This window comes from Leptinotarsa decemlineata, unplaced genomic scaffold (assembly GCF_025532065.1).
Source record: "Leptinotarsa decemlineata unplaced genomic scaffold, Ldec_3_MD MMD2_tig00078346_RagTag_RagTag, whole genome shotgun sequence".
Classification (NCBI taxonomy): domain Eukaryota; kingdom Metazoa; phylum Arthropoda; class Insecta; order Coleoptera; family Chrysomelidae; genus Leptinotarsa; species Leptinotarsa decemlineata.
Window position 1 is genome coordinate 817,663 of NW_027412724.1, and position 22,767 is coordinate 840,429.

Here is a 22,767-nt window from a genome sequence, read left to right on the forward strand (position 1 = left end):
AACGAAAATGGGAGTTTTGAACGTAACAATGAAAAAAACGTAAAAATTTTGATTAATCGATTGCAGTGACTGATTGAATTACAAAATAATTTGGAGAAAATCAGAAAATGATCCAAATGTAAGTCACTTACAACTCGTAAGTTTCAGTTTTTATTTCTATACATAAGCTGCTGCTGTGCTCAGTGGAATGCGTTTGCCTAGGATATTCCGAGAATGTATGTGTCATTTTTGGAGAGAATGAACACTTCAGTCCAAAATATTCAAGTGAACGGAAGCAATATCAACCAAAGTAAACCAGTGAAATGATTCTAAAGTCGAGAAGTTTTTTAGTTTGAATCATTATATTCCATTGTTCCTTCAGATATAATGATTTAGCTGATGGGAAGTTTTTGGTAAATGCTCTATTTATTTGCATAGACAATATTCGTGTAAAGCCATCTTCTGCCAGGTACTATTTACATGGACATACTTTGGCCTTAATACGCCTCTGCTCTACGTCGTGAGCAGCGTTTCGCGAACAAAATAGACCCTTTGTTATTGTTAATCATTTGGCAACATAGCAGTAGACTATTATTCTGCACAGTTATCGCAAGACGCGGTTTTATATCTTCAAAACCTGTTTAGCAACTCGAAGTCATCCCATCCCGTGGAGTGTTGATAATCACGAAGAGGAAGAGTATATCCGGTCTCTTGTATAATTCCACTTCCATTATTATGAGTTACTCAAATTCACTTACTGTTTATTTTTATTGAGCTCATGTTTTCTATCGATCTTGTCAATTAGTAAAAGTTGTTTTGGAAATGGGCCCGGACATTTTAATGAGGGACATCCTTTTGAGTTTTTTCTCTGCGTTGTTTAATCAGTTATTTTAAGGCTTTGTTTGATATCGTATGCTACGAAGGCTTATAATATCAAAAACCATTAAAATTTAATGAATTGAATTTTAACCCCAGAATTTATATAATTTTAATCGTTTATTGTTATTCAATTCAGCCTTCGATATCAGAATTTTCCCAAGTTTTGTCTGTCAATCTTCAAATTACGACTTTTATCACGGACTTTTCTTTCACTTTAACTGGAAATTTATCGCTTATTTTAATAGAAATTATGTGATTTTCGTCTATTTAGATTTGAATTTGGGCGATTCATTTCTCCGGGTAAACAATTTCCTGAAATTTTAAATTCTACAAAAGTTTATGGTAATTTCGTCTTTTTCATTAAACAAATCATGAAATTATAAAACAACAATAAAAATTGATTGGCGCTCCGGGGCGACTTCATTGATTCCAGTGGCGCATTTGCTTTTTCAGCCGCAGGAAAACCCGAAAAACGTGCAGCACCACATCATCTGAAGATCTTGATCTACCAATGTCCTCTCTCTCATAATCAAAATGTAGAGTATCTCCAGAGGATCCAATGAATTCAGTACATCGCCAGAACACTTCGTGATACGACTATCGTCAAACTGAAACCAGTCCGTTTCGTCTTTGACCAAGGCGTAATAATGACCAAATTCAGCGCCAGAACCACAGTGAACAATGACTGCATGAATGTTGTAATAGTAGTCTGCTAGATTGAAGTGGTCATCTATTTCGAACCTTCGTAAGAGTTTGGTGCTTCCGTCAGAGATTGAGTGAGTCATGTTTGAAGATCATCAGTGTTATTATTAGATTGACTGGTGCCCTAGCTATACTTCTAATAGTCACTTAGTTTTGCACATGTTTGGCAATACAGTTGCCAGTTACATCCGTTAAAAGTTCCAATTTCAGATGATTTAACAATAAGCTTTGCACGGACTGGTTATTAGTCATTTCAGGAAACGCTAGTTGCAGTTCCAGAAATTCGTTTTTGCTACCTCTTGAACATTTACAACAAAGTTAATAAGTGAGGATTTTTCCAGCAAAAGATTTACAAACACAAGACGAGATAGAATGTACGGAATCATTCAATCCAGAGCGGTCAGGAGTATTGATAGGAACAATCCTCTTGTCCTAACGAGTATTTAGTGGACTTCAAAGACTCCAGGAAATCGGTTGGAGGGAAAGATGATACATTCTTACGAAACTGCAGCTACATGAACAGGTGTTTAAATTTGGTGAATAAGTAGGAAACATTCTCGTTCTCGTTCATCATTGAAACCTCGTTCTTGAAATTCTTCGTCATGAACAACACTTGTAAAATGCTATTCATGTAGCAAGTGTTTCCTAAATAATTTAATCCAATTTTCTTCTCAAGCTTTTCAGGACAACTCTCTACTGATTCGTAAGGAAGAACATGTTTCACATAATCTGCATAAGAACCATTTCTCAAGCTGCGATCGATCCTTCCAAGTGATGAAGGGTTTCGTAGAGGGATCGATTCGGCTCTTGCTTCATGAAGTTCTTCCACTGGAAGACAACCAGAACCACGAGTTTATTATATATTTAGATTGTTTATAACCCATTGTAGCTGTTTGAGATCAAAATTTTGAAATGAAGCTACATGTATGTCTTTCTATTGTTGTATTTGAATAATAATCACGTGACACGTATTTCACTATAATATTAACTATAAAAGACAGTACTAATAGTACTAATACTGAACACGCCTGAAGTAGCTGCTTTATAGTGAAACAGGTGTTACTTATCATTACATATTCACATGTTTTTTCACTTAGAGTTCAATCAAATCCTTTCAAATTTTATGTTTCATCAAAACGCTCTCATCATTTTCCATGTGGCGCCCAATTTCATTAATGTTGGCATTTTCATAATACGACATAATACGGTAATTGTAATTTTCCATTCTCTTATGAAAATCCACACAAAAACAGCAAAACTACACAACTTCAATTTTATTCGATATCCAAATAGCTCAAAACTAAAACGCACTTAAAAACAAGGCTATTAACATTACATTACGACATAATAGTACAGGAAGTACGACATCGAAAAAAGCAATAACAGAATTTGACCCATAGCCAACCTGTTGGATAACACATCCAACAGAAAATTTCGCAGAGTGTAGCTACACTTGAGATTTTCATGCCCCTATAAATTAGAACATATTGAAAATTGCACATAAGTAGTAACACCTGGCAAACAGGTCTACGCCACCGACACAGGGCCTTCTGACGTCACACGCGTTGTTGGCCCAAGTTGTTTGGTTAAATTTCTATCGTTTCTATCGCTCTCCAAAATTTCATAAAGATTCGTTTTTTACCATAAAATATCTGCATGTGGCTACTACCATAAAACTTTCGATAAAAAAATCACAAATACAAAACAAGCTTTTTCTTGAAACGCACTTCAATATATGACTAACAACTTTTATTCCTGTCACATGTTTACAAAACGAATGTTTTACTTCGACACATTCGAAAATAACTATAAGAGGGTGTTCTACTCGTATGCTCTATGTTAAGAGTACACTGACTGAAAATAGAATGATATTGAGTTACGTTCCCTCTATAATTTTGAGGGAAGAAATAATTCATTGAAAAAAATATTTTTGTGGAAATTATTGAGATAGCGGTGTGATGCAGAAACCAAACCGTAATCGTCATCGTAAAAATGAACTCACAACAGTATTTTGCAGATTTTTCAAACTGTTTTACAAGGAAGGGGTTTTTCCTTCTTGTTATAAGATTGCTCGCGTTCAGCCTATTTCCAAAAAGGGCAAGATAAATCTTCCAAATAACTACAGACCAGTCGCTTTGCTATCAGTGATATCAAAAATCATGGAGAAAGCCGTAAACCACCATATCCTTGAATATTTGGAAGGCTTTAACATCTTGAGCTATCAGCAATACGGCTTTCGGAAACAAAGATCAACAGGTGACCTTCTTTCATATGTCACCCATATTTGGAATAACGCAATCGAGGAACACGAAGAATCAAGAGCTGTTGCGCTTGATATTTCTGAGGCCTTTGATAGTGTGTGGCATTAGGGTTTGCTGGCCAAACTTCGATGCTATGGCTTGTCGGATCATTTCTGTGTATGGTTCTCCAGTTTCCTGAAAGAAGGTTCCCTGCAAGTGGCCGTCGATGGATATCTTTCGACTACTTTTACCATCAACGCTGGTGTTCTCCAGCGATCCATATTGTCTCCAACCCTCTTTTCAGTTTATATCAATGACTTATTGGAAAAAACAAGAATCCAATATATTGCTTTGCTGACGACAGCATACTTGTCTCGTCATTCCATTTGGATTCCAGGACATCGGCTGCGGATGCACATCCTCACCGGCAGCAGAAGGTTACTTATCTTAATGATGATCTAGAAGTGATTTCCAATTGAGTTCAAAGTAACCAGATTCAATTCAATGCCACAAAAACCCAGACAACGGTTTTCACAAAGAAATAATGTCTCCGAACCGGATATAATAATGTCAGGACAGACAATTCCGTTTTCTGCTTCGATAAGTTTGTTGGGGTTAAAATGGACACCAATATGCCTTGCCACAATCATGTCGCTGGAATTGCAAAGGTTGCTTCTCAAAAGCTTGGAATACTGTTCCGAGCCCAGATTAGACTTTCCTTGGAGTATTGTTTTCACGTATGGACCTCCGCCCTCAAGCATACCCTGAAGCTGCTGGACTCCATCCAGAAAAGAGCCATCCGCCTGATTGGAGACGCGAACATCACCTACAACCTTGATCTGTCTGTCTGTTTAAAATATGTTTTTCCGGTAACCAGCTGTCGCACACCTACGAACGACAACCCTCAGAAGTAGAAACTTGTGCGAGCTAAGGATTAACGAGGTCTTACCTTTTAACGTGTGTTTCCTAACACGGGTTGGACGATAGCAAGTGAAAATCGGTCGTTCAGACTGGGGCTTGAACCACAGACCAACACGGCAGTCAATTCGAGTGAGTGAACAAAGCACCCACGTCGAACCGCCTGGTTACCGACCGTGATAGTCTGGAACATCGAAAAAAGATTGGAGATTTATCTCTCTTCTATAAATACTTTCACGGGAAGTGTTCAAGTAACTTGGCACATTTGATTCCACCAAGAGCGGTACATATTAGAAATACGCGACGAACTATGGCTGCTCATCGTTTTGAGGTTCAACTCGGTGTACTTCGACCTTCACTGTTTATGAACTCATTCATTTAGAGAACTGCGTTTATGTGGAGTAAACTTCCTGACAACGTTTCTCCAAATGGATTCAAACTCCAGCGATTCAAATCTACTTTCGCACAAGCACCGCTCTTAGAGCGTCTTATGGATTTTTCAGTAGTGCTTGTGTCTTATCCAAATTAAAGGGGGAGATTAGTAAAAGGGCTGATCAAAACATCAGTACCACTTGAGTGCTGGAAATATTTAAAGGGCAATTCGAAAATAGCGGGAAAAACGTAAATATGTTATGTAAGAAAAACAGGACCAGTCATTGACATTACGAGTAGATATAAGAGTCTCCAAGTTACATGTATTGATGTGCCAAATAATTCTATAATGAAGAAGAAATCAGTGCATTTACTACTTATACGTTAAGCGCCCTTTCACACGGAGAGATTCATGTCTCTCGCTCTCGAGAAAGGCTCTTAGCGCCAAAATGCAACGAGTCCAGTGGAGCTTTCAGACTAAGAGCGGGAGCCGCCACGACGAGAGTTCTCTCGTCTCCTGCAACTCGAACCAGGTAGCCATGTCTCCACCTCAAAATGCATAAGAATATGTGGGGGCTCTTCCACATGGTGACTGAAAACGGCTCTCCCTAGTTGATGCTTCATATATACTATTTATCATAGTAGATTACGATGTGGAGCTGTTTTAATTAGTGCTGTCTCCAAACGACCCGCTCTTTGGGATATAAAAGTCTCGACATTTATAAGGACCGAAAAGAAGTCGTAAAAAGTTGGGTGGAAGTTTGCAAAGTGCTCAACATAGATTTTGCAACTGTATACATCCCATTCTCGATCTTTGACGTTTCTGTCGTCGAGGTTTGTGTCGACGGTAGAGAAGGTAAATGGCAGGAACTGAAAAGGCTCCCGTTGAGAATGGGCGGCAAGTAGGAGTGATAAACGCTCCCGTATAGGAGAGCAAGAGACGTGAAGCTCCACGTCTGAAAGAGCCTTAATATGCTTTAAAATGTAGCAAAATATTTATTTCGCCATTTTTGTAACCTCGGTGTATTAGCTATCGCCCAATGAAAAAGGCGTCACTGAGAAACAACATCAAACTATGACAAAGGAACCCTATTTGCAAAACATGTAACAATGTTATAATCATCTCACGACGGTTAAAATAAAAACAACCATAAAAATTAATTGGCGCTCCGGGGCGACTTCGTTGATTCCAGTGGCGCATTTGTTATTTCAGCTGCAGGAAAACCCGGAAAAATCTGCAGCACCACATCGTCCGAAGATCTTGATCTGCCAATGTCAATCTCACGTATTTCAAGGATAATAATTCTATATACACAAAGAAAACATTATCGTCTGATCAACCGAAAACCCATTGCAAAACAGATGTACTTCAGGCAATCATAACCTTACTTTTGGTAATCAAGTGAATTCTATTATTGACGATAATATAAGAATTCATTAGATTCAATAGATTATTGAAGCATTACCTATATGTGATAATATTAGGGAATCTTGTCATCATTTTCAACTCATGCTTTTTTTTGAAAGACCCACAACTATACTTTTGGTTGAAAAGAATACAGAATTATTTCAATTATAACTCTAACCGACTTGAAAAATAAGTGCTATTGAAAGAAAGTTATTGCATATTGCAGAAAAACAAATGTGTTTTTCATTAGTTTTTTTGGATATTCTAGTTCATACCGAGAAGTTAATGAGTAAATTCAATGTTTTTGTGAAATGAAAATGTTTATCTGTAACTTATATCAGTAGCCTATAAAATAGAGCTGCTAGAGATCTGAATCTTTCTTCAGAATTGGAACAAATTAAATATATTACTCAGTTTTCTCACTGGATCATTTTTTTTTCAAATCTCATCAACAGATGTCAAGGGAAATTTGAAACATCAACAGGTTCTGAATTATTTTCAAGGATACCTATTATTTGAAAAAATATGTTGCCATTTGTCATACGTAGAAATATGATATGAATAATTATGTATGATATATACTGTTCCAAATTTTATTGTCAGAATTTCGGTGATAATGTTCTGTCTTCTTCAGGGTTGAAATAGCAAACAATTTTAAACAAAAACGGTCGAACTGAAATTGATAAATGAACTGGTCGAAATCGTTGTAAAAAGTGAAGTTGAAATAGTTTCAATTTTTATCGTTCCACTTAATGATAATTTGTACTTAATGATGAAGTATGTACTCGTTACTCTAAGAACATTGCAGTTGGGGTTTGACTTGAAATGTTTCATAACTCCACAGACAAAACGTTTGGTTTTTCAGTTTCCATTCGACAAACGGCCTACTAGCCCGGAATTTGTTCTCTCTAGCCGTGACTCCGGCTATGAAAGTCTATGTTTTTTGATTAGAACAATGTTCACCTCGATTGAAATTTGAATACATTTTTTTTCAAATGAAATATGTTCATTTTATTTTCGAATCTGATGTTCAACATGATTTACTTTTTGCAAAAATTAGTAAATCTGAAACTGAATCGAAAGGGGGAGGTAAACTTATATGAAAAAAAGGTTTTGCTTTTCTACTTCTTCATTTTCATACAAAAAATTGGGAAACTTCCAAAGGAAGGAAGAAAACAATTTTTCTTCCTTCCTTTGGAAGTTTCCACATTTTTGTATGAAGATGGAGGGGAATAGAAAGCCAAAACTTATCTTTCTTGAAACTAAACTTTTTCAGTATTGAAGTAATTATGTTGTATATAATTAAAGAATCTGTTTTAAAAAATCTGTTTTTCAGTTAATCAGCTGTCGCCCCACACGAACGACAACTCTCAGATGTTGAGAAACTTGTGCGAGCTAAAAACTAACGAGGTCTTACCTTTTAACGTGTGATTCCTAACACGGTTGCATAATCATCCCAGCTTCAACCAGATAAATTATCTCGAGAAAAATATCTGGTCGAGGCGGGAATCGAACCCACGGCCTTTCGATCGTGAGTCGGGCGCCAATTCCACAATTACTGCCAATAATACTTCAGTAATTGAGTAAATGACAGATAGAACTCTCCTGGAAAATATTTTTGTTTAGAAATCAATAATTAGTATAGTTTTGAGGAATGTAATCTTACTATACTTCAAATTAGGCATTACTGTGCATTTTCATTCAAGTATAGAATACACTCATCATAAAAAACTATGGTAAAGGACCCTATTTGAAAAAAATGTTACGGGGTTATCTTCATCTCAGGTGTTTCAAAGATCATAACGCTTATTCATAAACTGGTTGAAATGGGTATATTTTCGATTTTAAATACTCTTGTTCTTTATGTTGAATTTCAGTGGAATTTGTATTTGTTACAGATGGCGGATACAGTAAAGAAGTCCCGAATAGTAAGTGACGACGATGACAATCTTGAAGAGTCTTTGCTGGAAGAATTTAACATGAGACTAAAAAATTGCATGAGCAAAGTTTGTATTTTTGTGTCGATTTTTAAAGAAACACATTTTCAAAAGAAAGTATTGCATGTATTGATCACATGAATAATTCAAATGTAATAATTTTACAAACCGATATTCAAATCAATTACTTATACCACAGTGAATTGCCAGAACAAAATGAATAGTTCTGTCTGAGTTCATTCCAATCAAAAATAATTTTAATATGCCAATTCTTGGTTCTAATAAGTTCTCATTCGTTTAACTGCAATGTGGATTTTAAATTGAATAATGACAGAAAAAAAGACATGTATATCAGAGATTCATAAGTCCTGAATCGATGTTTTACCATATTTGTATATCCGCAAAACTACAATTCGAGATCAAATTGCAGCCCGCACAGTGAACAGACTACTAGAAAACCAAAAAATATTGCTTTGAAGATGACTTTATGATAGTCAAAACGTTGGCAACGAAATAATAGTGGTTTCTAGTTATTTGGCCTTAACCCAACCATTGCCTGCTCAATATTCAAGTCGAGGTTTTTCAAATTCGCAAAATAGAACGAGCTATCACATTCGACGTCCTGTGTAATCTTCTGATTTGGATCAAGAATACAGTTATGATACATCAAAATTCAGGTATACCAATTAACTCCACTCGGTTTCGAATAATTCAATTTTCCTTTCGAAATAAATATCACTTGTTTTATCAAGTGTTTGTTTTTTAAGAATATCAAAATAATTGGTGAAAACTAAGAGCAATTTTTTTTCTATGACAGTACCTGTGCAAAAAAGGGATCTATTATTATTTGTTGCCGCTCTTCGAGATCGCCACATGAAAGCAAACCCAGAATGTTTCGCTAGAGATTAAGCTTGAAACAAAGACACAATTAAAGTATTTATGAAAAACTAGGTATTAATGCAACTCCAATGAATATTTTGAAAAAAAAATCAAATTATTTATTTCTTGAACAGAATTGAATTTTTCTAATTTTAGGGGGCTGCAATCAGGCAAGTCTCTTGGTATCACACTAGTATTATTATATGGACAACACACCTCAAAACTGAATTTTTTTTGTTTTCTTAATTGATGCTTTGTCAGTCTCACTCATCAACACATGCCATACCATTAGTACATCCGAATTGAGATGACTAAACTTATCAGTTTACGTCGCTTATTGGTTGAATATTTCTATAGATGTATTTAATTTTACTGATTTGTTTAGTCTTTCGGATATTACCAATTTTGAAAATGTGTTCAAATCTAATTCGCTTCATAAGAACATAGGCTTTCAAGGCCAGAGTCAGGATTAAAGAGAACAAAATCGGAGCTGGTAGGTTGTTTCTGAAACTTCGAGACATACACTTCGTTCTCGCGGTCAACGCGTCTGTCGCAGTAGCAGACCAAACTTTCGGTACTATTCGAACCACCAACTCGAATTTAGTTTTCTCTAATCTAGTTCGCTTTGTTTTTTGGTGTATTACTAACAGCTCTTTTAGGATGATCCACAAATCGCCGATCAGAAGAACCAAGAAGACGACACATTTTATGAAAGCATGAGTGCCAGCGCAAGACCCATTCCCGAAAGTGGCATTGCAAGTTACGATTTACTACAAAATGAGCGCCAACATTCCTACGACAGTCCCGTTGTGGTCAAAAACGACTCTAGAGAACATCAAGGAGTTGACGAAGAAACGGAAAATATTTACGAAACGCTACCCGAATACGGAGAAATTGAAAAGACTGAACCATCGGACCAAAACGTCAAATTGAGTTCGTCCGAACGTGTTGAACCTAATCTTACATTAGATTTAAGCCCCAAAGTAGAAGTTGAAAACGTTTGTTACGAAGATGTAGAAGAAACGATCGAAAGTAGTTACGAAATTGTTAGGCAAGAGGATGCTGACCGACCCAGTTTCAGTATGGAAACTACAGACTTCTCCGAACAGAGATCTCCAGAAGACAACGCAAAATCTGTAAAAGATAGAATGTTACTAGCCACAGACGATGCTGCTACTTTACTTTTCACTCAAACAGTTACCTCGCCTATGTTGACCCCTTCCGAAGAAAACATCGATTTCCTCAAAGGCTTCCAACGGGAAAATATCAATTCCGACTCCTCAGCTTCCAACGAGTCTCCACCCAAAGAAGATTTAACCAAAACTAGCGAAGAAAACAGTACCAGCGATATTAGCGCAGCAATGTCGATTAGCGACCCTTCAGCCACTCAATTACCGGAAAATAGTAAAGCAAAAGAGGAAAATATCTATGAGAATGCCGAATTTCTTAAACAAAATGCCGAAAACATTTATCAGAATGTAGACGAAGCAGTGAAGGAAGAGAATATTTATGAAAACCTGAAAGATGTCCAAAGGGCGGTGGAGGAATTAGAGGAACACGAAGAGCATATCTACCAAGATATCGACGAATACGTCGAAGAAAAAAATATGCCTAAACAAGAAGACTTCGCCAAAGAAGACGATGTATACGAAAGCGTGGGAGATGTCGAAGAGAACGTGAAGATTTCGGAGGAAACGTTTGTAGAAAATAGTTTATATAGTAACGAGTCAGTACCCGAACTAGAGCCGATAACTGATTGTAGCAGGAAGGAAAATATCAATGAAACTGGAATTATTGAATTCGAACATTACGAAACTGTAGGAGGAGAAGAAGAAATAACGGAAAAATACTTCGTACATTCTGAACAAGTCGAAAAGCACAAAGAAACATTTGAATCTCAATCTGAACTTAGGAGTGAGGCGAGTAACGTTGAGACTGTAGAAAGCAATATTGGAGATTCCCTAGAGAGCAAGACTAAAGAAACCTATTCGGAATTCGTGTATCATAGCAAAATGGAAAGTAACTATTACGAAAAGTATACCGAGGTTGTGTCAAAAACTTCCACGAGCAGCGACATTAGCAATAGGGAGAAGGATACGGAAACCGTTCCTCCTGAAATTGTTAAAAATTTGAAGAGTCAGTTTTCGAAAAGCGGTGCTGAGATTGTAGCTACTACCAAAAAAGATGAAGCTAGCGAACTGAGGAGAAGTATCAATATTATGGAACAGATCAGTAAATTTGAGCACTTAGATTCTGGAGATGGTACAGGCATCGACCCAGAAGTGAGTAGAATATGATTTTATATTTTCAGTTGATTGGGTCAAAAGTAAGTTGTGTTAGTCTTGCATGAGTGTTAGAGTTCGTGGAAGTTTATTTTGGGTTGTTTTATTAAATATTTGGGTTATTTTATTAACAGAATATCATTAAAGGCTTGTAATTTACTTTCATTTACATACATTCTGGAATTTTATTTTCTATCGTTTAGAGCACTGTCACTGAAACTTACACAGAAACGACGACCATTCAATCGGACGTTCCAGAGGAAAAATCGCTGAAAAAGAAGAAAATCAAAAAATCTAGGAAAGAAGAAAAAGAGAATATATCAGTTGTAAGTTTTCGGTATTTTTGAAGAGCATATTTTGATTTAACTTCTAGTAACGTTTTTGTTTTATTTTCTCCTAACAAACTAAAACTTTATTTTAGAATGACTTTGATGTAGTAAATGGGGAGAATGTCTATAATGTTAATGTTAAAAGTTTGGTAAGCATAGTTTTTTGTCGAATTACACATCATATTCAGGTAAAACTTCAAAACAAATTGTATTGATTTTTTGATGATTTTCATAATTATATTTTCATTTGTTTTCATGGTTTTCACCTGAAGATTATTTCATTTCCTTTGTAGTGCTTTAGTAATTGATGAATCATTTTGCATTTTTTGCATGCATGGCCTGTTGATATTTTGTTTGGCTAAGCAGTGTAGAAGTTTTGGAGATTTAACAAAAATTGCTGAGGATAAAGACTGCAACCGTCAGGTCAGAAACTCCGGGGTAAGATTATTTGTTTTCTTATTCCTTTTATCAGATTTCAGTATTAACTTTAAAGCCTTATTGGTGTCAGCAGCTCTCTCGTCAAATATAACAAGGAAAAAACCTACTTTAAAGCTTAAGCTTAAGATTTGTAGTTTGAATCAAGAAGCTGGTTAATGATTGTTTCTTTCATACAATGTACAGTGAAAGTAAGGAATAAATTCAATATCAAGGTTGAATATTGTCCATACAATGAAATTTGTTATTTCCATCCCCAGAATAGGGAGTTTGTATTCTGCAACATTGAAAGTTTCTTACTCTATACAAATGTTTTTGTGTCCACAGTTTAGAATCACTGTTCAGAGCAATATTAATAAAGATCGATAACAAATAATATTGAATGGCTCTTTACTTTATCTGTTCGCTTCAGAATATAAAATGATGTAGCACATCCACATTATTTCATATATTCAAAGTGAAGTTGTCCAATTTTTCTTCTTTCGAATTAACACGGTAAATTATTTTTTAAATTAACCAGAAATACGTGACGCAATTGATAACCATTATCGATTGGTGAGTATAAATGTATTTATCTCAAATACCATTATCATTCATATGAAAGAATTTGTAATGGTTATTTTTTCAGTTCTGGACACAATAATTCAAATCAAAGATAATCAAAAATTGGTCATTACCTAATTGTTGTTTGGAATATCTGAAACACCAGATGTGCCCATCATTTCCATAATCAGTTTATATTAATTTTGCATGTTTATTTATTTTGTGCTTGTTTTATAGCGAACTAAGTCGTTGTCAGATGTTTTGCTTTCGTCTCATAAAAAAAATATTGAGAATGTCTTCTCGGAAGTCTCTGTGAGAGCGTTGGTAAGCATTTGAATCAGAAGAAAAACCATATAGTTACTACAATGCTCTGGTCAAGTTGGGTTTCAATTTTTTGTTTCTGTGTTTTTTCGAGAAAGATACAGAATATTTAGATTAAAAGAAATATTTTAGTAATTATTGGTTTTCACTTCACTTTGGCAATATTCTTAGATTAGAAAAGACTAACATGGTTTTTTTGCATGTAAATGCATGGCAAATTTAATAGAAAGAGAAATTCAATATCGTGGAGAATAAAAAACCACTGGGCATAGTTAAACTGCCATTTAAAAACTCTCAACTGGTAAGTTGAAAAATGTTTCATAATACCAAAATTAATTTTACTTCGAAACAGTTTACCTGTCTTCATTTGCTAAGTTCTATATTTCTGCGTGAAATAGTTCTTTACTGAATTTTAATTCAACTCTTTATTTTTAGAAATCCAGTTTTAGTAAATTTGATGCCCTTCAAAAGAAAAATGTTCTTCATATTAGATCGTCCGATTCAACAAAGGCCCAGGAGAAATTCACAGTAAGTGGGAGTATGTTTCACATATTTGAATCCAAAGGGGTATATTTTTCAGGGGGGCTTAGTTTTTGGTAAATAAGCTTTCTGGCTTTCTACTCCTCCATCTTTATAAAAAAATGTGAAAACTTCCAAAGGAAGGAAGTAAGTAATTGACTTCAAAATGAATTCTTTACAAAGAAATGTAATGGAATTGGCCGATGTTTAATGAAAATCCATTACGTATTCAAGCAACATGTCATTGTAGTCTTCACTGGATAGTTTAAAAACCGCAACACGTGTTTTCCTATACAATACCTTCCTCAGGCTTCCAGTGAAAATCTCACAAAATGTTACAAAGATGTTTAGATTTTTCATAGAAATTACGTTCAGATACAAACTGGAAAAACAACCTTCTCGAAAATACGAAAATCACTTTTTCCTGTTCAGTTTGAACTAAAAAAATTCGTTGTGGAATTGAAACAGATACCATTTATAGGAACGCTACACAATACAAGGTGAGTCAACAAGATTCCCTCGGTCCATTGCTATCAGATGAAACTATTTTTCGAACTGCCCAATTTTTTTGCAGTCATATCGATAAATACTATCTTTCAAAATTATTTTCTCACATACTGGGTGATTCATCCGAGCGTGATCAACCAAAGATATATTTTTTTAAATGGAACACCCTGTATATGAATACGTCATTCAATTCAATATTTTTTTAGCTCTCTAAAGAAGTTTTATTTTTGGGAATCTCAACTTTCGGAAACAATATATAGGGCGCTTGGTAAAACCGGTCAAGTTTCATTCATTTACAAACAGACATAATTCAACTTTTTCAAATCGAACACCCTGTATTTTTTCATTTGTATGAAATGTTTCAACATTTCACTACATTTTTTATCAGAAGTATACTATACGAAAAACTGATATTTTACAAATTATACCAAGTTTTGGTATTTGTTTTTCGAATCTTCAAACTAATCGCTATAGTTCATTAGCATTTTTCATACCATCTAGTGGTAGTTGTTTTTCAATGGTAAGAAATTCGTAAAAAACCTAAAGAATATTTATACTGCTTTTTTCTTCAAAAACCCAGTTATCCATGACTGATATCATGAAATGAATCTCAGAATTTGTCAATAACGCCATATGTTGAAATTTCTTTTGCGTGTAGATTGAATCATTTTCATAATGAATTATGAATTGAAAGATATGGTGCAAATGGTCTATGCTTTGGGGGAAAGTGACGGAAACTGCCTCCTTGCATCTAGGATTTACAAAGAGAAGTTCCTCGAAAGAAGACAATCAGATGGAAGAGCATTCAGGCTCTAAAAACAAGATTTGAAAGAACTGGCTGGTAATGTCAATCACGAGAAGTTCGAACATGTCTGCCTTGTAACAAATGAAGTAGAAAGCTAAATTTTTTTCCAAACACTAATTTTCCCTCTTTCAATTTGAACAGAATTCTTTTAGCGGAGATTGAATCAAATAACCGCCTGGATGTATTTACGTACTGTATTCACTCCATCTTGTAATGCTATAAAAAAATTGTGATGAGATAATAAGACAAATATTTTAATCAGAAACTTGAAGTCTGCAATTGAGGATGGTAGAGTTCTATGTTAGTGAAATTTTATATTGTGACTGTTTCATATTATTATATTGTGTAGCGTTCCTATGAATGACACCTGTTTCAATTCCATAACGAATGTTTGGAGTACAAACTGAATAGAAAAAGTGATTTTCGTATAATATAATATCAATGTAGAAGTAGTTGCTTCCGGAATACTTTTTCTTCCAGGTTTAATCTGAAAGTAACTTTTATGCAAAATCAATACATTTATAAAAAAAATAATTTTGAACTTGAATGCTGCTTTCTTCTATTCTTCGGAAGTTTCATACGTATTTTGTATAAAGTTCAATATATTTTTTTTAATATGGTCCGTAATGATTCTTATTGAAGGTTGGAGGTTCGTACTTCCATTTTGAATCATAGTAGAAACATTTGTGAAACAAAAAATTACAGGAAACAAATGTTGAAATGTGTTGGTGAAGAAAATGGGAAAATTAAAGTGGATGAATATCAATTAGTTATCTTTGAAAAAAATTAAAAACTAATATGTACATAAAAGGATTATTATGATTAGTAACGATAATAATTACAAATTTTCACAATAAATATTTCATTTATAAAAAACGGGTTAAACTAGATAGTAGCAGTAACATCCCCAGTTGTGCCCTTCCAATTTTCTATTTCATAATGTCTCTTTGTACTCTCAGGGTACAAATTTGTTATTTTAGAAAACCAAGTCCAGACATCTAATATTCTCATAATCATTTCAAAAATTTGATTATTTTTGTAATGTTGGATGTGAATTCTCTGTTCTCATATTTCCGGCTGTAAATTCTAGTCTGGAACGAATGAAAAGTAAACAGTTTCAAAAGAAAATATACACAATCTCAATTGAATAATTTGTGAAAAATATGAATTATTTTCATAAGCGAAACCGATTTTCTGCAATACATAGATCCTCGAATAATTTTTTGTATGATTTTTCATTTTGAAACGATGAACAATCAGAAGTATTAGTAGACCATTGTCAATTGAAATCTGCATATTTTCTCGTAATTACTCACAAAAATGTATTTCTGTTCTCACATTGAAGATCAATATGAAATGAATTTCAGTTCCTATCCTACCTACAGATGACCGCAAGAATCATAAATTAGACTTCTCATATTTTAAGTGAATAATTCGACAGTAGATATATAGATAGACTGAGTATTTTCGCATCGCAGCAATGTAGATCACTTCGACCGTTACCGCATCGCCTTTGATAATGTATGCCGCAGTAGCAGACGAAACGTCAGATATAAATACCTATAGTCGATGGCTAATACATTCGGAAACATTGGACAATTTATCATTGCGTTTTATTTCCACTTTTTCATAAGCCCTGTACAACAGTCTTATACCGTATACTAGTTTGAACAGGGTCTTTGTTGAATGTTTGTGATTGATTTGCTTGCCTTCTGAGATACATTCGCATGAGGCATGAGGTCTCTATTGTATAGCCATATTCTGTGGTCCATTGAAAACACTTTCCCAACACCAGCACAAAAATTACGATCTCACGACGCTCGTTTCGCTAATCAAGTTGGCGTCCTCAGGAGGTCATTGTGACTAAATTTTACGACTATGTTAGTGTTTCTATATACTAGTGGACTGACTACTACCTCTTAGGCTAATTGCACACACATCGATTTTGGACGGCCGATTTTAAACCGGTCGTCCAAATTCCAATAGTGAACCACATGTGGGAACGGGACCTGGCACACACGCCTACCGGTGATCGGCGTCGATCACCGGTAGGCGGTAGCATCATCTGAAGATCTTGATCAGCCAATATCCTCTCTCATCAAACACAATGTAGGGTGTCTCCAGAGGCTCCAATAAATTCAAGACATCGCCAGAACACTTAGTGACACGACTATCGTCAAACTTAAACCAGTCTGTTTCGTCTTTGACCAATGCGTAATAATGGCCAGATTCAACGGCAGAACAATGACTGCATGATAATTATAATAGTGGTTGCTAGATTGAAATGTTCATCTATTTCGAACCTTCGTGAGAGTTTGGTGCTTCCGTCAGAGGTTGAGTCATGTTTGGAGATCATCAGTGTTATTATTTGGTTGACTGGTGCATCAGCTATACTTGTTTTCTTATAATAGTCAGTTTGGCGCATGTTTGTCAATACAATTGATATTACTGGAGTTCTTTCCCAACACATCAAACTGGTTTGATCTTCCTCTTGAAAATGATCACTTGGTGATCGAAACACGTGTCGAGGTGTTAAAAATAACGATTTGGTGTTGGGAAAGAACTCCAGTAATATTCATTACTACACCAAAGGTTCCAAACAGTGCATCATAAATACAGTTGATCATCACTCGTTAAAAGTTCCATTTCCAGATGATTTAACAATGATCTTTGCACGGACTGCTTATCAGTTATATTAGGAAACGCTAGTAACCTCTCGAACATTTACTACAAAGTAAACAAGTGAGGATTTTTCTAGCAGAAGGTCTACACACACAAGACGAGATAGACTGTACAGAATCATTCAATCCGGAGCGGTCAGGAGTATTGATTCTACTATTTTTTTGCTCACGAAGAGTATTCAACAAGAACCCCAAGAATTCGGAGCAATACTCTTGTTGTCCTAACGAGTATCTAGTGGACTTCAAAGACTCCAGGAAATCGCTTGGCGGGAGAGATGATATATTCTTACGAAACTGCAACTGCATGAACAATTGTTTGAGTTTGGTGAATAAGTAGGAACAGTCTCGTTCTCGTTCATCGTTAAAACCTCATTCTTGAAATTCTTCGTCATGAACAACACTTGTAAAATGCTATTCATGTAGCAAGTGTTTCATAAATTGTCTAATCCAATTTTCTTCGCAAGATTTTCAGAACAACTGTCTACTGATTCGTAAGAATGAACATGTTTCACAGAATCTGTATCAGAACCATTTCTCAAGCTGAAATCGATCCAGCAATCATGAAACTTGAAATACATGATTATTTCTTTCTCCTTAAAAAAAATTAGCTACAGAAAGTTTAATGTTTTCACCAAATAGTTCGAAATTCATGTTTTATATGAAATAGACGAAAATTTCAAGGAAAACATTTTTGTTCGCCTCAGTGATATAAAAAAAGGTTCACGTTGTTTTTTATCAAATCAATAATTCTGAAATTTTATATAGTATCTAATTGTATTCCAAAAACATTTTCTTTTAAAGTAATATTTTCCTAGTGGTATTCACATAATTTGTAAACAACGGTAGTTTCAAATTAATATAGTTAATAGTTGAAACACTTTTACAAACAAGCTTTCATTAGCATACAAAGAAGAAAATAGTTTTTGATAAATTCAAGTCCATCAATTTATTACATTAAATAATTTGAATTATATTGTGGCGATATTTAGCTAATTCTTTAAAAACTTATAATTACATACATTCATACAGAACAAGTTGAATAGAAGCTTGATAGTGAACATTTTAAAATATATAGAATTGAAAATGTTTGTTTAATTAATTAATACTCTAAAATATGCTTATACCTGAAGATTCCAAGTTATTTTTGTATGAGTACGAAATGTGTAGATAACTCAAAGACTTGTCGACATTTGTTTGTGTACATTTTTTATATTGGCCTGAGTAATAAATCATTTTATTGTCATCTTAGATGTTTTCAGAAGTGTGCGTAAGATTCACTTCAAATATTGACTCGGATATCATCACATTAGATTAGATTTAACTTATCGAGAAAGAGAGCTACATGACAGAGATGATAATTAAAGGAAACTGATTACATTTCGGTTTTAGTTGTGGTTCGAAGGCGGAAAAGGAATTTGAATCACAAAATGGCGTTTGATACAGTTAAGAAAATCATTTCATATTTAACTAGTTTTTTAAGTATTCTGATTCCATTTCCATTTGGAAATTCTTTGTTGTTATTTTCGTTTTTGTGATAAAGTAAAAATACTACTCGAAATATTTCATTCCCTGAATTTTACTCTGTGCACTCCGTTGTTATCAACATCACTGTTTTGTTTACCAGTTACACTTGTTTTCAGGGAGCACAGCCGCTTGACACTACAAATTGTAAAGCTTGTTCAAAACAAGTATTTCAAATGGAACAAATCAAAGCCGAGAAAGCGATTTGGCACAAAAACTGCTTTAGATGTACGGAATGCAGTAAACAATTAACGTGAGTACTTTGTGAGTAATTGGGAGGAAGATGTCAACAGTATTTTTTGCATTTTTGTAGAGTTGAAACCTACGTTAGCCATGAAGGAAACTTATATTGCAAACCCCATTTCAAATCTCTATTTGCCCCAAAAGCCGTAGAGGAAGAGTCACCACGTAAGTATTACAATAAATATATGTTGATGAAATGTCAAGCCTATATCTTTTGAAGGTTCTGTACGTCATGATACATGATAGCATTCGTACTTTGAAAGTACGATACTTGCGTATGTTCTCTTTATTTCAGTACCCGTTTTGTAACATCCTTCTTGTGCTAAAAATAATGTTTCAGGACCTATACATTTTCCTAATGGATATTTTATTAATTTTTGAGAGGTTCCTATTATTTGTAAAGAAATATAGGCCTAAATAGATGGCCCATTGATGAATTTTCATGGGAGCTCATCAAAGAAGTTACACTAATCCTTACTTCTAAGTTTTTTAAGTCGTAAGAATTCATTTTTTCCATTTGTCACTAATAAAGAAATTTGTGACTTGTGCACATAGAAAATACAGTTTATTGTATAATTTTCACTGTAAAGGGTTTTACAATAACGATTGATGAGTTTTAATATGGATTTTCATCAAGTATAGGCCAGTTCTATTGCTAATGAAACTTGATGATCCAACTACGAGTCTAGAAGTAAATTTCAGTAAAACAATTTCATTTTGACGACATAATACTTGGTGAGTATTCAGGCGAGTCCAGAACGGTTGCACCTCGTGCTAGAAGGTATTCTTCAACAATTCTTTTATGGAAAGGAATGAACGAATATATCTACAGAGCCTAACTAGATAGAGTAACAAAATGAAAATTCGACGGTCATCTAATATGCTGCCAATTCTGGTGTCATCTAAAAAATAACATATTTAGCCAATTTTTCACTGTATTATTTGAATAACTCTGGAACCTGTGTCTTTTGCTGTATACTGTGCATTTCTTTTATTTTTTGAACGGGTCAACTCAAAAAATTTAAATTTAAGATAATGAAATTAATCCATGAATACTTTATTTTGAAGTGAAATTGACAGATGAAACATTCAAGATGGCGACTGGGCGCCATCTGGGAAAAAATTAAGGTAAGTCTTGTGACACATCATTTTGAAGCTCCTGACGAATAATTCACAACCCTGGAATATGAAATCAATATCTTCACCTACTACAAAATGGCGGAACATTTAATAATTTCCTGAAGACAAACACATTAATATCGATATTTCTAGAAATATTTCTTTTTATCTGCCATATGGCCATTCCAACAACCCAATAAAGTTTGTTGAGTTATTTTTTGTTTACAAAAACGACAAAAAATTTCAGTAGGTACGACAATGAACATCATTGTTCAGTTAGAATATTCTCATTTTTCGGTTTTACTAGTAGAAAGTTACCACGTCAACATTCTCTAAAATGGTCAATTCTCGTCCATTGGAAGAACAAATTTAAGCGATTTTTATTTACGGTGCGACGCGTAACTTTCACGAGACCGAAAGGATTTTCAATGAACGTTTTCCAAATCGTCCTATCTGTAGAAAATATTTGAGGAAATTTGTATCCAAATTCACAACTATCGGTAGTGTACATAACAAAATGCCCTCAGGTCATCCATCCATTTCGGAAGAACAGCAAGTGCAAATAATTGGTGAGATGGTAGTAAATCCTGAACAGTCTACTTATTCCATCGCGAATGTTTGTAAGGTGTCTCCTTCTATTGTGTGGAGACTTCTGAAGAGGAATATGTATCATTCATACAAAATTAGAATGGTATACCAATTAACTGAAGATGACCCTGATCGAAGAACAGAATTCTGCGAAATCATGATGGAAACCATTGCAAGGCATCCTACGTATCTCAACAATATTTGTTTTAGTAACGGATGTACATTTTTTTTAAACGACAATGTTCACAGACAAAATTGCCGTTATTGAAGTGACCCAACCCTCACGTTTTCCGGGAAACACATACCCAATATCCAGAAAAAATTAACGTTCGATCAGGAATATTGGGAAACCATATTGTAGGACCTGTATTTATTGATGAAAATTCAACAGGAGAACTATATTTGAATGGAAACTACTGTTGACCCTCTCATCACTGAAATCGTCGAAGCAAATCCTAATGAATTCGATATGGATATTGTATTCCAACAAGATGGAGCACCACCACATCACTCCAGAGAAGTAAGTAACTATTTGGATACTACTTTTCCCAGTCGTTGGATTGGCCGTCGAGGTCCTACAGAATGGCTAGCCCGCTCGCCAGATTTAACACCTTTGGACACCAAATGTGTCAATTTGGACTTTTTTTATGGGGCTGTTTGAAGCAAAACGTGTATGAAACTGAACCTGCTTCAATATTGGATATACGGCAGAGAATAATAAATATTTGTAGAGATATGGACGTTACTGTGTTCGAAAATGTTCGGCGTGAAATATCGGATAGGCTGTTCATATGTCAAAAAGTTTACGGCAACCATTTCGAGCATCTTCTGAACTGACCTCAAGCTTATTACCTCATATTATGTAGTTAAATGTCAATGTATTCAGGCAATTATTTAAAGTTCCGCCATTTTGTAGTAGTTGAAGATATTGACATCATATTCTAGGTCAGGAGCATCAAAAAGATGTGTCACAAGACACATCTTTTCATTTTTCATCTTTCCATTTAATTTTTTTCCCAGATGGCGCCCAGTCGCCATCTTGAAAGTTTCATCTGTCAATTTCACTTCAAAATAAAGTATTCATACATTAATTTCATTATCCCAAATTAAATTTTTTTGATTTAACCCATTCAAAAAATAAAAGGGAGGGAAATTAAGGAAAATCACTGTATGTTCAATTGAGTACATGAATATTAACATTTCTGGAATGAAAAACACCTCAATCTATGAATTCGCCAAAGTGAATAACGAAGTCTGGTCAGACCATTTGTCAGTCAGTATTGTGAATATAGTTTCACTGAAAATCCAAAGATGCAATGTCAACAAGACGCCCAGGAGTTTTTATGATATCTGTTGAAGAGACAGCACGAATATTTAAATCAAATAAGAGAAAACCCCGGACTGCATCTACCAAAGATAGACACAAATCTGAACGACCTTGAAAAAACTCAAGAAATTTGGTCGAGTTACTTGAGGATAGAAAACTCGAAGATTGTGGAATACTTTGTCGGACAATTGAAATCTTCTTTAAAATGTACATATTATTGTGGTCACTGTTCT

At 34.7% G+C, this 22,767-nt stretch overlaps 1 protein-coding gene across 12 annotated transcripts in view; it reads left to right on the forward strand.

The window, feature by feature from the left end:
• The window catches only part of LOC111510194 (uncharacterized), a 144,062-nt gene that overhangs the window by 101,466 nt on the left and 19,829 nt on the right, over positions 1 to 22,767 (forward strand). For 5 of the 12 annotated variants that reach the window (XM_074185734.1, XM_074185733.1, XM_074185736.1 and 2 more), the window contains 10 exons: positions 8,397 to 8,504; positions 9,974 to 11,596; positions 11,800 to 11,922; positions 12,018 to 12,074; positions 12,292 to 12,363; positions 13,141 to 13,227; positions 13,451 to 13,525; positions 13,660 to 13,752; positions 19,377 to 19,510; positions 19,571 to 19,665. In XM_074185734.1, the coding sequence (XP_074041835.1) occupies positions 8,397 to 8,504; positions 9,974 to 11,596; positions 11,800 to 11,922; positions 12,018 to 12,074; positions 12,292 to 12,363; positions 13,141 to 13,227; positions 13,451 to 13,525; positions 13,660 to 13,752; positions 19,377 to 19,510; positions 19,571 to 19,665 (2,467 nt within the window). The remainder of the gene's footprint in view (positions 1 to 8,396; positions 8,505 to 9,973; positions 11,597 to 11,799; positions 11,923 to 12,017; positions 12,075 to 12,291; positions 12,364 to 13,140; positions 13,228 to 13,450; positions 13,526 to 13,659; positions 13,753 to 19,376; positions 19,511 to 19,570; positions 19,666 to 22,767) is intronic. The other 7 variants (XM_074185738.1, XM_074185739.1, XM_074185737.1 and 4 more) reach the window with 6 other exon arrangements.